The sequence below is a fragment of the Uloborus diversus genome, chromosome 7 (assembly GCF_026930045.1).
Source record: "Uloborus diversus isolate 005 chromosome 7, Udiv.v.3.1, whole genome shotgun sequence".
In the NCBI taxonomy this organism is placed as follows: domain Eukaryota; kingdom Metazoa; phylum Arthropoda; class Arachnida; order Araneae; family Uloboridae; genus Uloborus; species Uloborus diversus.
The window spans coordinates 108,880,063-108,896,775 of NC_072737.1; the positions used below are offsets into that span (position 1 = coordinate 108,880,063).

The 16,713-nt window shown below is 31.8% G+C and overlaps 1 protein-coding gene across 1 annotated transcript in view; it reads left to right on the plus strand.

Moving 5' to 3' along the window:
• The first annotated feature begins 518 nt into the window (after nucleotides 1-518).
• LOC129225646 (E3 ubiquitin-protein ligase ubr3-like) overlaps nucleotides 519-16,713 on the plus strand; it is a 116,039-nt gene continuing 99,844 nt past the window's right edge. Inside the window, exons 1-5 of the mRNA XM_054860114.1 lie at nucleotides 519-839; nucleotides 1,899-2,112; nucleotides 2,260-2,396; nucleotides 2,482-2,628; nucleotides 15,158-15,297. Coding sequence (XP_054716089.1) covers nucleotides 620-839; nucleotides 1,899-2,112; nucleotides 2,260-2,396; nucleotides 2,482-2,628; nucleotides 15,158-15,297 — 858 coding nt within the window. The 5' untranslated portion in view covers nucleotides 519-619. The remainder of the gene's footprint in view (nucleotides 840-1,898; nucleotides 2,113-2,259; nucleotides 2,397-2,481; nucleotides 2,629-15,157; nucleotides 15,298-16,713) is intronic.

The following is a 16,713-nucleotide window of genomic DNA, read 5'->3' on the forward strand; positions in this document are numbered from 1 at the left end:
AGCAAGCAGCACTATGTAACTGCATTGTAAACTGCACTGCTTTCAAAGTTTCGCGCCAAGTTCATAGATCGACGCCTGGTGGCGTAACGAAGCGGGGGGGGGGGGAGAGGAGTTGTCTGGCCTGTTATCACGTGGGTCTCGAACAGCCCAGGAGAAGGGGCAGGTTTGGGGGGACAGGAACAGTTTCAAGAAACAATAACTCGAATGAGTAGGATCCTGTCGCAACTCATGGTTGCGAAAAACATAATTTAAATTTATAACATCAGTATTCAAATTAATTTTCTTCATTTTTTAAATATTTTTTTATAAAGACAACATATTTCTAAGTAAAACTTATTCAATCTACGGCAGCCAACATTAGCGTTTGCGTTTGTTTTCATTTTTCAGCTGCTAGTGCTGTTGTTCTTCTTTTTCAGCTGAAAGTATCACATACTGCTCCAGCACACATGGGTTCGTAGGAAATCACTCCAGTGGTTCATTTATCTCCCTAAAATTACGTATCTCTGTGATGGCAACGTAGCCATTGAAATGGAAAGATGGTTCCTTTCCTATTTGTGTTTGTCTGCAATGAAGTTTAAATTTGATTAAAAAAATCAACCCATTCCAATAAGTATACACAATGGCTGCTGAAGCAGCTACTGTTTTAATTAAGAAGGGTAAAAAATCGACTGTGTCGTACATTCATGACGTTTGCAAGTCGCGCAATATAAATGACATAACCACTGAAGTATTTAACACAATTCTAAATCCCACTGTGCCAATCGATGATTGGGACACTTTAGATTGGTGTAAATTGATCATTGCTGGTGGACTAACTTCTGAAGAATTTGCAAAGCAAGGTAATGTACTACAGTTATAAAACTGAGCATACGCTCTTGAAAATCGAAATGTTTGTAAAAATCATCTTGTGCTTATGTTTTGTTTTAATTTGCACAAGAACCTTGAGGGATCAATACTACGACAGGCAAAGATTATTTCGTGATGTTTTGGGTACTGAGCCCTTGAGGAAAAGTTCTTTTTGAGAAACATCTAAGCATGGGCTGTTTATTGAATGAGGAAAAAAAAACAAACAGGAAAAATACCATTAGGCAACTTGCAGACGCAAAGAGAACAATGAGACCTAGAGTAGTGAGAAGGGAAAACTCGGTTCTCACCTCCACGTTCGTTAAAATAACTATTACAACTCTAAGATTAGATCCCCAGACACGTAGTCTCAATGAGGAATACAGTGTTTTTACTGTATATATTTCCTTTCAGATCGGTACTTAATTTGCATGAGAGCACACCAGAGTTCAGCTCTTATATACTTTTCGTATACAATGAGTTTCTAGAGGTCAGAAAGAAAATTTGACTGCTATTGCCAGGAAAAAAATATCTGAGGTAGACATCATAGTTTAATGTTTTGGACAGGGATATACAAATACAAATGTGACGACCAACAACAAACTCTTGGCCCAGCTAGGCTGGTAGGACCATAGGTGTTATTTGTGGGTCATAAAATGTAAAATAAAAAAAATTAATAGCATTAAAATAATTGAGACAGGTCCAATGTACCCCACCTCCCCCTATCCAGACAGAGACTTTCAGCTTTAGTATAAGTAAAAATAATTCTTACAAAAAAAAAAAAATGTAAAAATTAAAACACTTCGGTTAAAAAAGCAAATCAAAAACCAATTTATAGTTCCTAATTTCTTGAAAACTGGGTGAGTTGTTTGTCCCTGTATGACATAAAAATATTTAGTGAAAAATTTCTTGCAGAAAAGAAATCCAAAAATTTTCGCTTAAGTGCAAACATTTCTTCCAAGCCTAGTTCAGGCGTTTGGAATATTTTACATCCCTGTCTGCGGGTTATACAATTTTTATGATATTAATTTCGCCTGATATTTTTTCTCCAATAGTTCGAAAATACGATAATGCTACCACCTGTGGATTAGTATGGACTGCTAATTTTGTTGCTTACCGCTGTCGAACTTGTGGAATCTCCCCCTGTATGTCCCTTTGCTCAGAGTGCTTCCAAAAAGGAAATCATGAAGGGCATGATTTCAACATGTTTCGAAGCCAAGCTGGCGGTGCTTGTGACTGTGGAGACAAGAGTGTCATGAGAGAATCGGGGTAAGAGCATTCTTGTGGCTTTCTGTTTGCTGATTAATCAAGTGTTAATGTCAATGTTCGTTATCTGTTTAAAAGAAGCAATTTATGTTATACCATTTATATTTTTAGTTGTTTTTTGACTACTTATAATGTTTCTTTTTTAAAAAGATTTTGTCAGAGGCATGGATCTCAAAACCAGTTAAATAAACCTGAAGCTCCCTTTGATCTACTATGTGTTGCAGAGGCATTTATTCCATACCTGTTTTTGCGCCTTATTCATCATTTGCGTGACAACTGTGAACCTCGTAAGTTCATTCTCTGAGTAGATCTTTGTTGATTCTAATTTACATTTTGTAAAAATCAGTACTCCATCATTTTGTTCCCTAACAGGTGCAACTGATAGGTATCAGTCTGCTATTCTCATGGCTGATGGATTTTTGACAATGCTACATAAACATAGTGAAATGGGAGCTGCCATGCGTGATATCATGACAAAAGTGTTGACAGATCCTGCACTTTACATTCAAATAGGTGTTGGTAAGTTGTATATTTAATTATTATAACATTATGTATTTTATTGCTTTCATGAAATGTGAATTATATATGTAAACAACTTGTTTACCTTGCATTTTCTTTTAAATCAACATATGTCAGTGTTGCCTACCCCCCTAAAGAGTGCAATTGCTACCCCCTATCTTTCAAATGCTACAGAGCACCTCCAAGAACATGATCACTCTCAATCAAAAGCTTTCACAAATTCCTCCCCTCCTAAAACTTTTATTGGTGTAATCTGTGCCATGTACCCCCCCCCCCCCTTTTGTGAGCGCCTGATGTTATTTTTTGGGTTATCTGAGATCCTTTGTTCAATTTAACTGTTGAGACATCATCTTTATTACCACAGCTTAAAAAACCAGTTTTAGTAAAGGGCTATTAATGTTTTGGATCACAAATTTGCAAGGAAAATTTCATAGTGAAACCTTGTGAGGGAAACTCACCAGCCGATTAAAAATTCAGATTCCCTTAAATAGAATCAACAAAAAATAATAAAAGAAAAATAATTCAAGCCAAATATATGATGTAAAAAAAGGTTTTTTTTTGGTTTTATTTCAAATTTTTTTTTCACTTCGGAAGGGAGTATCTGCCCTCCCTCTGAATACGCCCATGCCTACTTCTATATAACAGTCTGTATAAAAGTTATGTCTTGGCTAATATTCATTGAACCAAAAATTCTGCTTATTGCTAAAAATGATTATAGCGCTTTTTTGATGACATATTTATAAATGTTAGAATGATAAAAACAACTCGGGGAAGTTTTCAAGCAATTTTGCATAGCAACCCTGTTATTAAATTATTTTCTTTTTATTTTATTGTAGGGAAAGAGTTTAGAAAAATTGCAAACATTTCAATAAAATCATTGAATTTTTAAATGATTTAATTTATATAAAACTTGAAATGTATCATAGTTTTTTACTTGATTTCTTAAAAATAGAATTAATAACTGAATACTGAGAATAATGACTGCAATACATGAATGAAATTTATGATATGGCTGAGTTGAATTACGTTAAATCTCATCAGCAAAAATTTTAACTGATGTTTACAAAACTTGATGGGGATAGTGAGCAATGCAAAGTATAAAGCTTTTGGCGCTAAAATTGTTCTTGTTGTTGTTTTTCGTAACTCATGTTGAGTTCTCATCACAATGAAATCTAGCAGTGAGAAAAATCCTGTTACAGTGAAATTCATAAAAAATTATTATTTTGCAATATCATTAAGATGATACAAAATATTCTCAGTACAATTGAATGATGTTTAAAAAGTAAAACTTTAAACTTCTTGGGAGATTATATGAAAATCTGTGGTGAGCACCAAAGCGAGCAATTGTTGACAATCGTGGTAGTCTGCAATATCGGAGGATAAGGCAGTTGTAGAAACCTTAAAAATCCAGTTCTCGCTCGAACTTCTCCACACTTGGACTGATATTTCAAGCAGTTCAACGTTGATCAAAGAGCAAAAAGGATTCGCTTCCGTCCTATATGCTTGAGTTTGTTTGTGTCGACTGCCGACTTAACAGACCTGTGCTGACTTATTTATGTCCCCCCCCCCTTTGTTTAAAAATAAATTCAATTTTTGCCTTAAAAAAATGTGCAGTATTTTGGTTGATCCAACATTATTCTGATACGGGGGCTGATAGTGATGAAAATCTTTTTCCCTCAGAGGAAGTGGAGATATTTTATTTTGTTCCAAATAAATATTAAATTTTTTTTTTCTTGTAAGGAAGGAAGACTTTTGTTTTGTTCCAGTTTTAATTCATACATGGTTAAAATTCTTTTTCCTCATGAGGAAGTGTGCTTGTTGGATTTCTGTTTTGTTTTAAACGGTATGTTGTGTTATTCAATTCTATTTTATTCTGGGGGGAGGGGGAAGAGGTTGAACTTTCAATTTATTCCAACCAAATTGTACATTTTAATTACACCTGTTTCTTTCATGGCAAGAAATAGTTTGTTAAAAGTTTGGTACTTTTCTGTTTGCTGGGCGCAAGCGAAAATCGCCAAATGATTACACCCAACACCAAGCAATTATTCGCCAAATTGATGTAAAAATTCGCCAATTTTCTAACAACCCTTGTTGAGCATATTCACTTTGCGAATCATTGCTTGGTGTTGGGCGCAATCATTTGGCAATTTTTGCTTGCAGCCGGCTAACGGAAAAGTACCAAACTTTTATAATGCATTTTTCAATGAAATTATTTTTTCTTTATTGGGGGGGGGGGGGGAGCTCTAATTGCTATGGAATGTTTATATATTTCCAATCGTAATTCATTTTTTAATTAATTTTTTTCTTCGAATCTTGTTTCTTTGAATATTGAATTGTTGTCACATCTGCATTTGACAGGTATTAGGAACTACTGAAAATTGTTAAGATTACTACTGGAAGATTTAATATAAGAGTAGTATCTCTGCCTTTAGAGTATCTGACATATTGAATATAATTTAAAAAAAAAATACTCAAATGTAATTAAAAAAATTCAAATTGTTTACCCCTCCCCATTTTACACTATGGTGAATTTTTACTCTGGTTACCCAGCATGAAAAATACACTTGACTTAAGTTTTGGGTGTATTTTCACTTTTCAATGTGTAAAATACGCTTTTAGGGGTGTTAAAAATATTTTTGCTGCTTACTTATTAGTAGAAACATTTTTTACTTTAATTACAATATTATGCTTGATATGGCAATTTTAATAAAATGGTTACAGACCTAAGACCTTACTGCACAAAAAAAAAAAAAATATCCGAGTTGTAATTATTTGTCTTTTTGAGTAGGCTGCCATATAGCTAAAATTATTTCTTTCAATAGTTACTTCTGGGAGCACGAATTTGTCTGAAATTATCCTGATGTTGATTTCTTGTTTTATGGAACCATTTTAGTGACCTTCACAATTTATTTGATGTATTGCTTTGACTGAAGTTTTTTTTTTTGTGACTTTTCTGCTGATAAACTGTTAAAACTTTAAATTTATTGAATATTTATAATTTGCAACGAGCATTGAAACTTCAATAGAATTGATGCAAATAGGAAAAATCAGCAGTCTTGTTAATATTAGTGCAAAAGCTTTAGCTGAACTTAAAGGAAGGAGTCTTTATAATGAACAGTTCTCATATTAAAGAGTGCACAATGAAAGATTTGATGATGGCAAAAGATACAATGCTAGAAACAGGGTTCATACGGGTCATGGAAATCCTGGAAAGTCATGGGAAAAAAATAACAGAATTTCAAACCTGGAAAAGTCATGGACAATTGAAATTTTCATTGAAAGTCATGGAAATTTATTTCAAGTCATGGAAAAATTTCCTGGACAAAGAGAAAGTAACACTAGCTAAAGGAGCATTAAAAATCTTAAGTGATTTAACAGTATTGTATAGCACATAAAAGCTATTAAAAGTGAAAAATTGAACAATCCAAAAATCAAATCTGAATTTTGAAATCTCATTGCATCCACCTCTGTCGCAGCCGCTTTCCATTTTTTGTGATGTGATTTTACTGCCTGGACATCACTTATTTTGAATTTTCTGTTATTTTCAACACTTTTTATATTTCATATTCTGTAGTAGCAAAATTTCACGTTCTTAGTTTTGCCACGCCCACTCAAAAAAAAAAGCAACTCAATTGCATGCGAGTTCGATTCCATCACTCGTAAGGACTTTATTATCAAATTTATCAGAGTTTATCTTAATTTGTTGAATGTTTTAGAAAATATAGATCTTAAGTCGCGCAATAGAATACAGAAAAAGAGGAATTCTAATGCTCTAAAACAATAGTGCCCAACATACGGCATGCAAAACTAATCCATTCGACCCACTGCTACGTTCAATGTCGGCCCCAAAGCAGAATACTACTAAATTTGCGACGTACGTCGCAGAACAGATGCCTGAGCTGCAGAACAGTTCTGTTCAATTGTGACAGGAAAACTCATACAAATTTTCTGCAGAAATTCTACTGATTTTTGTGAAATTTCTGCAGGAAATCTGCAGAAACTGCAGATTTTTTGCAAATATCTTCCAACTCAAGGTAGAATTTGCACAAATTCTGCAGATTTCTTTATAAATTAGAAAAAAATGAGAAATTCTCGGAAATAACGATAATTTGGCGGAAAGCTCACAAAAAATGTTGAATTCGATAAGTCATCTGCAGGGACTTTAGATTTACTTTGAACTTAAAGAAATCTTCAGAATTTGTACAAAATTCTCTCTTGAATTGGATGATAATTGTATAAAATCGACAATTTCTGTAGAAATTTCATATTCTAAATTTAAAAAATAATCTAATTTTTCTAGCATTTTTGCTTCGTCTTTTCCTTATTTTTCCCCAATCGATCTTCACCACTGCCATTTCCTTCACAAACATATGTTTTAGAAACATGCCAACGTTAAAACACATCCATCGTCAAACATTGCGTGTGTTTGAGATTTCTATCCATTTGCATCCTAAAAATATTGCAAATTTTTTGAACGTTTTGAAGCGTTTTATTATATGCCACCCTAACTCGACTCATTTTATAAATTATTTTAGTAATTTATTTATTAACGTTATTTTATTCCTCCTTCATGACATGTAAAATTAACCAAAAACATGTTCAACATCTAGGTTCGGATTTTTATAAAATTTTGTATCTTTGCTCTTTCTAAGCGTTTAAGTAAGTGTATAAAATATTTTAGGGAATCTCAATCGGTTTAGGTTCCACAGAAATGCATAGCTAGCAACAGTAGTATTTAAAACTGAAAAAAAAAAAAAAAAAAAAACCCTTCTGTATGAAACGATTTTGGTTTAGGGCATTTGTGGGAAAGGTCACTTTCAATGCTTGTGTATGCTATGCTTGAAGTACTTGCAGAACATTTTTGGTCAAATGGTTTTACATTGCGGAACATTGTCAAGTATTCTGCTTTGGGGAATGTCGGGAATTAAACGTTTTCTGGAATTTCTGAACTTATTAATTTATATGCATTTAAAAATATGCAAATTTGTAAACAAAACAAATATACTTTTGAATCAGAAGTTTGATTCATTACTGAATGGTTTTTCTAAAAAGATCTAGTTTAGAAAAACATGAAGAACTAAACAATGTGGCTTTACTTTAAAGAACCAAAATACTGTCAAGTTACATGGATGAATAAAGGCACTGTTGACACTAAAAGATTACTTTTGAAGCAAATTTATTGAAACTTAGTGATGATTCATTCAACCTTTGTCAATTTCTATATCATTCTGCTTGTTTAAAAAAAAAAAAAACAGACATTTAAGCAGCATCATATTTGCTTCACCGCATTTTTACTGTACTTAAATTTATATGATGAAGACAAATAGGAATACTTTAGTTTTTTAAGTGTGCACTTATATTTTTTCCATTACGAGTAAGTGCTTCAATGAGGCTGTGGCATTCATATAGACGTTTTGCTAATGCTCATTTCCAAATATTACCGAGTTTGAGATTAAATAGTGCTATTCTCTTCGTGTAACAAGGTCATGAAAATTTTCATTGAAGTCATGAAAAAGTCTTGGAAAAGTCATGGAATTTTTTCATCCAAATAGAGTATGAACCCTGTAGAAAGAATAACAGAGTGGAGGGGGAAAAAAAACTTCCAATCATGTGGTTTGACATTTAAGAAGTAATGGCTGAAGTTTTTTTGCTTATACATCTAGATATCATGTTGGTTATTAACAGCTCTTGTTCCTTCTGTTGATTCCTATATTTCTGCCTTTTATTTTGATAGACAATTTGATTTTTCTAGGCATTTTGTCATATAACATCAATTTTAAATGATACTTTTTTAAAATTTGCAAAAGTTACTTTTGGAATTAATGAAAATTCTTATAAATTGAATTAAGGTACTTTTAGGAGACCTTTTTCACACTTTATTATAAATTGCATTAAATACTCATAAAAAACACTGCCTTACTTCGTGCATTTTATCTCTTTTTATGTTGAGGCACCGCAAGGGGATCTCTTGTATTTCTTCTATTATATCTTTCAATCTTGTGTCTGAATACAATTTTAATTTGTTGTAATAAAAATCTTAAATTTTAAGTACACTGATTAGGGTTGGCATATTTTTTCTGAAGGTAGAAAAAACCATGGGAAAACCGGTAGAAAACTGTAGTGGCGAAAATACATTCAAGTTTCGTCATAGATTCCGAAAATTTCAAAGTCTTCAGAAAATTTTACTTGAGTTCACTATCACTCCTGGTATACCAGGACTATCCTTTTTCCTTTTTGCCTTTATAAGGAAAAAAAAATTAATCCTTATAATCTTTTGAAGAGATCTTCAATGTCATGAAATTTAAGCCATATCCGAATTTGAAAATTCCTCATTAATTTTAGGTGGTTGACTCTAATAGCATAGTATCAGGTATCTAAGTGCTCTCTGAAAGCAATTTTTTTTAAAATAGTTTTTTCAAGTATTGCATCTTTGTGGTTAAATTTTAATTTTTGAAAGGAAGGAGGGGAGGGATGGAGAAAAAGTAGTTCCTGCTCATGCAGTTTCCTCCAGAGCTCCAAATTAGGATAGGTATTGTACAATTTATCAGAACTGGCCTCAGGCTGATTAAACAAAAAGGGCTCAATCGCCCTTTAAAATAATCTTTTTTCCCCCTTAGTGAATAAGAAAAGAAAAAGTTCAAATGTTAGAAAAATTGCTCTGATATTTTAGGGGCTTCCGAAGCTATCTATATTTTTTGATTCATATATTTACTTTTATTATTATTTTTTATTTCTTGATTTGTTTTACTAAAAAATACTAAAACTCAACAATAATGAAATTTTCTCTGATGTACAATTAACACTACCGAGGTGCACTTCTGGCAGAAAATAAACAGTAATTAACCTCAAATACAATGTAGTTGATGCGCGTAATACATCTCCTCAACAGTTCTAAAGAACTTAATTTTCTGTTGTACCCATTCCTCTCCTAACATCTACATATCTGGAAGTTGGTTTTTAAAACTTCAATCGTCCAAAAATTTCTAGGGGCAGCCACCAACCCCTGACATTTTCCCCAATGTAGCCGAAGATAAGCTAAAATGCGTTTTTAAGATTTCAATTTCAAAAAATTTCAGGAGGAGGCTACTTGAACCATTGCCTCAAGTGTACCACCAAAGATTGAGTGAAATTGCATCATTAAGCTTTCAATTTCAAAACATTTCCTAATGAGATTTCTAAATTTTACCCCCCCCCCCCCTTCTTCCCTTCCTTGCGACTCCCTTCTACTTCTGATGTCCCCAAAGACAGTCTAAAATTGTTTTTTAGAATTTGTGAATTTAGATGCATATTCCTCAGTTAAAGCAGTAAATTGTGCATACATCAGCAGCAATTTCAAATCTTTGTCCGCCCCGGGAAAATCAATGATAAGGCACTGTTCAAATTTGTACAATCCTTCTGTAAAGGGCCCCACCAGAATTCTCCGATCGGGCCCCACATTTGCTAAGGCTCTAGCTGTATTATTATTTATTTAAATTTATCTAAAAAGATTAATCCCATTTGCAAGCAGTTTTATTCATTTTGTTAGATTTTTCTTTGTCTAAATTTTAGAGAAATATGGTAAAATGAGGAATGTGAATTATATCTATGAAAAATTGTTAAGTAGGGGTAGCTAGTATCATAGCAAGATAATATACATGCACGTGTGTAGGAATACGTTCACTGTTGTGCAGATTCATTTGCTAAATTTTTTTTTTTTTTTGTTATTTGATCCTGAAACTAAATATTTAAACATTGAAATTGGTAATTCATTACTGTCATGGAATTCACTGTCATAGGAATCCTCTGCTTTGCTAGCTAAGTTCTAGAAAATAACGTTTCCCTTTTACAGATACCAAAAATCCCTCAACTCCTGGAAATTTGAAATTCAAAAGTGATAGCCTGGCTAAATATATTAGAGCTAAAGCTAATTCCCTAGCATCAAGTGATGATTTTTGGCATACTCAATGTAAGTTACATTCAAATCTGATTATTAGGAAGTAGTACTACATATTGCTTTTAGTTCAGATTTGTATCTAGCGTTGAAAAACAAGTAGAGCAAAAACTCTATGGGCTGAAAAGCTCTTCAAATAGTGAGGGAAAGCAAGTTAAAAAGTAGATTGTTTTTCCTAAGTTTAAAAATATTTATATCATACATTAAATGTAACCTCCGAACAGGCTCTTTAGAAGTATTGTTTGAAGTTAAAAAAGCAGAGTTTTATTGCTATTCACGCATGCACACTATTTTAGTTACCAAAGTGTAAGTGTTCTAACAACATAATATATTTACATACAATTTATATGCAGACATAATTAAAAAAAGTCATTATATTTCTAAGAAATAAGTAACTAAAAATAAATTACAGACTTTTATTTTTAGGTTTAAAATTCATTTTGTTTCCAAAGAAATATGAAATAATGCTACACTAAATAAAAATATATTACCTGATGCTGATGACCATTCACAGACGTACGCTAAAAAGATCGAAAAATTTCTCATCTCAGATATTTTTGTTTTTCAAATTTATTTTATGAAAGTAGCCAATATAATTAAATGGCTTACAATTATTTTCAACTTCCAGCTTATTATCAATGAACTTAAGAATCTAGAATTTTAGCCACAAAGAAACTGGAATAAAAGATTTAGAATGTTTTTACTGTTTAAGTTTACTGGAACTTTGAGTTTATCTTCAGCTCCTAGTTGCACCCAAGCAAAACTTATCTTTTAACCCATTTTGCATCCAAGCTGCACCAAAATGCGTTGATCAGCAAAATCAGTTTTCGAACTTCTTTCTTTATTTTAGAGTCCTTGATATATTTTTTTTCCAACAATAGACAGTACTTTATTGGCCCACCTTTAGTAAGTAATTTTTTTTTAAAGTATTTTTTCTATGTAGCAGAAATTAAAGGATTGAATTGTTAATTTTTCTTTTAAAAAATTAGTCAATATCTCTAAAATAGTAAGATGCACATTTATTCTAGCAAACAAATAGAACATTCTCTTTTGATGTTATCAGGGGTCTGTCCAGGATTTTTTACAGGGTCCGTTTTTTGTGAAAAATGAATTAATTTTGTGAAAAATCAAAAAATTTCGCAAAAAAAAAAAAAAAAAAAATCGTTTTAACAAAAAAAAAAAAAAAAAATTTTTTTTTTTTTTTTTTTGTTAAAACGAATTTTTAGAATTTAGAGATGGCACAAACTGCATCAATTAAACTTAAAGTTGAGTGTTTTCCTCTTCTACGTCGAGAAAATCATTCTGGATTTTTTTTCTGATATTTGGCGGGGGGGGGGGGCATCGCTCTTTCAAGTATCAATATTTATCTACCATTTTGCATTATGTTAAATTATACTAGATATATTTCTGTACAGTACTTAAAATAAAAATTGTAATTGTAGTAAAATAAAATTCAGAAGAGGGTTCAGCATTCAACTTTTTGACCCAAGACACTCTAAAAAAGCACAGAATTTCGTTTAAAACTTTTTATTTTAACAAAAATAAAAAGATATTTCAATTGTTTACCTCTTAACAAAGCGTAATAATCATCAAAAAATTGAAAAATCGGATTCCCATAGCGGATGCAAAGAGATCGCAATTCTCAAAGTGAAGGCACCAAAAGTATAAAAAGAGCTTGTAAAAGAAATATTTTTGATAAAATTATTTTCAAATTGCATTTTAGAGTCCTATGATAAACATATCATTAATATCTGTGGACACAGTTGACCCAAAAAATAAAATAAAATAAACCATCTATTCAGCATTTTAATTTTTGACTCATAACAGAAAATGGAATTTTGCTTTAGAAACTTGAAATGAGAGTTCTAGCAGAAATTAAGAGACTTTTCATTTATTTGAATCCTAATAAAGCGAAGTTAGCTTGAAAAAAGAACAAAATATGATTCTCATATCCGATGTTAAAAGATTGCATTTTTCAAAATGTAGACATCTAAAGAAAAAAAAACGGTAATTAAAAGAGTTTATTTAAAGTTAATCACAATTGTTAGCATCGAAAAATGAAAACCCATATAATTTTCTCCCCAAAAAACAATTAAACATCGCACCGCATCGTAAAAACGCAAATATTGACAAGCTGGCAAAATGATGAGAATATTTTCTAATCAAGTCATTATAAAGGTTTAACGCCAGACGCTAAGTGGTGATAATTTTGAAGTTGGTAACCCTATCTAAAGCGATCATATTTTTTCCTCATCCTTACTATCCCTTTGCAGTTCTAAGTTCATTTCGCAGATATATATTATTATTGTTTATTAAATCATGAGGGGAGAAAAGTGCTTACCAATGCCTTTTCAGAAAAGTTTACAACAACACCGCTGCTAATTGGCTGTGATAAAACAAACAACCATTATATTTATTTGGCAGTAGCAATTATTTATCGCTTGCAGGAGCATCCCAAAAGTGCCGGGTTTTTTTTTTTCTTTTCAAAATTAGCCGATTTTGTAAAAGCTGATCCCTCTAATTTGACTTAAAAAAAGGTTCCAAAAATTATCGGTTTATACACAGAAATATGCTATATTTTGCTTTCAGATTTGCTCTTTCAATAAACAATTTGTGACTGATCCGATCTTGTTTATCAGAATTTTGTGAAGGGTCCGTTTTGTTTGATCGGGATTTTGTGAAAGGTCCGTTTTGGTTAATCGGATTTTTGTGAAGGGTCCGTTAACGGACCCAAATATCTTCTGGCCAGACCCCTGGTTATGATCATTAAATAAGTTTTGTGCTACATGATATGGAAATACTTTGTTTAAATAAGTATTTGTCTAAAATATTCAAGCAATAAAAAAAAAAAAAAAAAAAAAAGACTACTCCACTCACTTTTAAAAATCCCACTTAAAATTTTGAGCAGAGTGGGAGATCCTACCTTACCTTTCCTTAGTGTGAACCCTGTTTAAGCAGTAAATTATTGCCTTTAGCCAGGGCCAAGGCAATGCTACATGCTTTGTATATTGCATGTAGTTTGCCTTAGTCCTGACATAAGGGCAATTACATATAATGGCCCTTTAATTGATAGTTGTATAAAATTTGTCATTAAACATCTTTTGCCGGTTTTTCCTGGTCATTGGAAAGGTAGTTGAGTTTATTTAAACCAGTCACTAAAAATTAATTGAAGAATTGAGTTTTATGTAACAGGCTGCCAATTAATATAAATTGTAGTAGAGGTGATTTTGAATATTTGAAATGGTGTAGTGTCTTGTTGCATTTTAGATATCCCTAGTTTATAATCATTTATTTAATGAAATACATTGAAAAAATTTCTGAAAACCCCCTTATTTGTGTTTTCTTTTCATTATAATTTTTCAACCCCCTCCATCCCCCCCTAAAAAAAAGTTATTGCTTACTGCCTGAAACATATATATTTTCTATTGCTTTTCACTGCATTAGCAAATTTTTAATTTTTTTTAAAACCATCTGTTGTATTTCAGCTTTATTGCATAAGGTCGCTTATTTGGTCATCCCTTTACCTTCCCGCAGCAGCATAATTGTCAAAATTAGTTCTTTATTTGGTTATATTCTTTGATGTGACTATAATATGATAATCGTTCCAATTTTACATTTATTTTGGACAAATTGAGGGGGAGGGGAGGGAACTATCTTTTCGGTTCATAATGTGTTTGCAAAGTAAGCTGTCTGTTAATTAACTAACTTGCTATTAGAAAGTTCAAGAACTAGGTTTAAAATTCAAACTCATTGGAAATCTTTTAATCTTTATTTCATTTAGGTATTAACTCTTTTAAATTTTAAATGTATTGTTTATAGTTTTCAAAATTTCTTCCTGGCATTTGTTAATATACTCAGTGGCATTATTTGTATGTTATTTTTTGTTCTGCATTGTGTTTATACCATACCTATTTCTGAAAACAAATACTTCACTTTACTTCTTACTTGCTACTTAATTTGCATACAACTTTTTTGGGCAGTCCCCAAAGTTCGGTGATGAAGTGATAAATTATTGACATAAGCAGTTAATGTGTTTTTTTCCCCACTCCTTTCATTAATAAAATAGTTTAACAATAACTTAGGGTTGCTATGCAGTAGGAAAACTTCGAAAATAAAAGAAAAGCAAATTTCAAAACCTGCCTCACCCACCCAATAAAAAATTAATCTCATAAAAGATTTTGCCAATGTTCTTAAAAAGGTATGAGCAAATATAGAACTTTTTTATGAAATATTTTTATTGGAAAACTAATTGCTAACATATGTGTAGTATCTAAATTATGAATAGCGTTAACTTAATCCAGGTTTTGCATCATTACCTGTTTTCTATGCTGTTAATGATATTTCTTCTCTGGAAAAATGTGATGTTTTTTTTTCCTCCAATAGTTTGCCTAGCAATCAGACTTTTTTGAATTTTGTGAAAATATTTTCAACTAAAAATTTATGAAATAAAGCAGTGATAAATTTTGTTTATGGTTTGAATTGTAAGTTAAATTTAAACATAATGTTTTTAAATGTGTTGCATATATAGTGGAAAATAATGATTTTATTTTTATCAGTAAAGCATGTTTACCAAAATTCTGATTTCCTTTTTTATTCTAGTGGAAAATCATTTTTTTAATGACGAACACAAAAAGAACTGTTCTTTGTTAGAAGAATTGGTTTTTTGGACTATCCAGTATGAATTTCCTCAAAAATTAGTGTTTTTACTCTTAAATATGATGCCGAATGTAAAATATAAGGTAAGATTTTTTTTTGTATTTGAAACTCATAATAAAACAGAAATATTTTAGCTAAATCCATTCTTTTTGTAATATTAATATACAATAGGTTGATAAAATTTTGTTTAGACATTTTTTTTTTTCAATTCAAACAAATTTTTGTGTATTGATATTTTTTTTGCTGTTATTGTCTCTGGCATGGCGGGGAGAAAAAAAAAGAAAAATGATGAAACCTTTTTCTTGCTGGCATGGGAAATATTTAGTGCATTGCTCAATATTTCTTTTGCTTGCAGGAGTGGGTAAAAATCAAGATTAAGAAATTTTTCTGGTCGCTAATAGCCATTAGAAGCAAAATAATTGGTTGAGCCTATTTTTCCTAGTACAAGGCATATTTTTGTAAAATAAAAAAGTAACTAAGCAACAAATTAGCTTTAAACTGCTACTAAAGCAGAAAATTATCTGTTTAAGTAACTAATAATATGACTAATGAGTGGCATTAACATAAATTGTAGAATCGAGTGTAAATTATGTGAGCAGGAAATTATTTAATTTTGAAGGGAATCTTTTCTGTCAACTTAAAATTTTTGATAACACCGGTGAGATTGTGTGTGTGTGTGTGGGGGGGGGGGGGTGCAAGGACCTGACAGAAATTATATTAGTATTTTAGTTGCTACTTCTTTTTAGTCGCTCCCTAACTACCATTATAGTGCCTAGAAAAAGTGTGTGGTGATCGAAGGATAAAAAGTGTGGTGAAATGTGAGGAAAATCCAGATGGCGCTGCGCGCAGGGAGCACGCTATGCTCTTCAATCAGACTCGTTTTAAATCAGGGATTACATGCTAATTTCGCCGTTTAAAAGCCCCATTTCTCGGATTGAACTTATTTCAGAGCAAAAGACAAATTATCTACTGAGTTCTATTTGTTACACGAGTGTTACACATTTGTTACACATTTTATTTTTCGAAGTCATACAAAATTACCTAATGCTAATTTATCTTCAATGAAACTAGTAGACTATAAGCTTTTAATAACTGCACATCTCCTTTTTCAAAATAAAACTGCTTCTAAATCCTTGAAGCTTTTTAAAATATCATGGCTTCGCAGTCTGAGTCGAAGAGTCGGAGTCGCTTGAAAACATACCGACTCTGACCTATTTTTCTTTAATTTTCAAGGACTTTCCTTACATTAGAAAAAAAAGGGACCACTTGCTTAAATCACATCTATAACTGCATACTAATTTGCAAATACAGTAAAACCTGTGAAGTTGACCACCTGTTTAAATTGACCGCTTTTTTTAGGCACGGAATTAGCCTTTCTCATATAAATCAACCTTTGTAAGTTGACCACCTGTTTAAGTTGACCACTAAAGTAGTGCACCGCAAGTGGTCAACTTACACAGGTTTCACTGTAACTGCAATCGATTACCAGTTGTGACAAC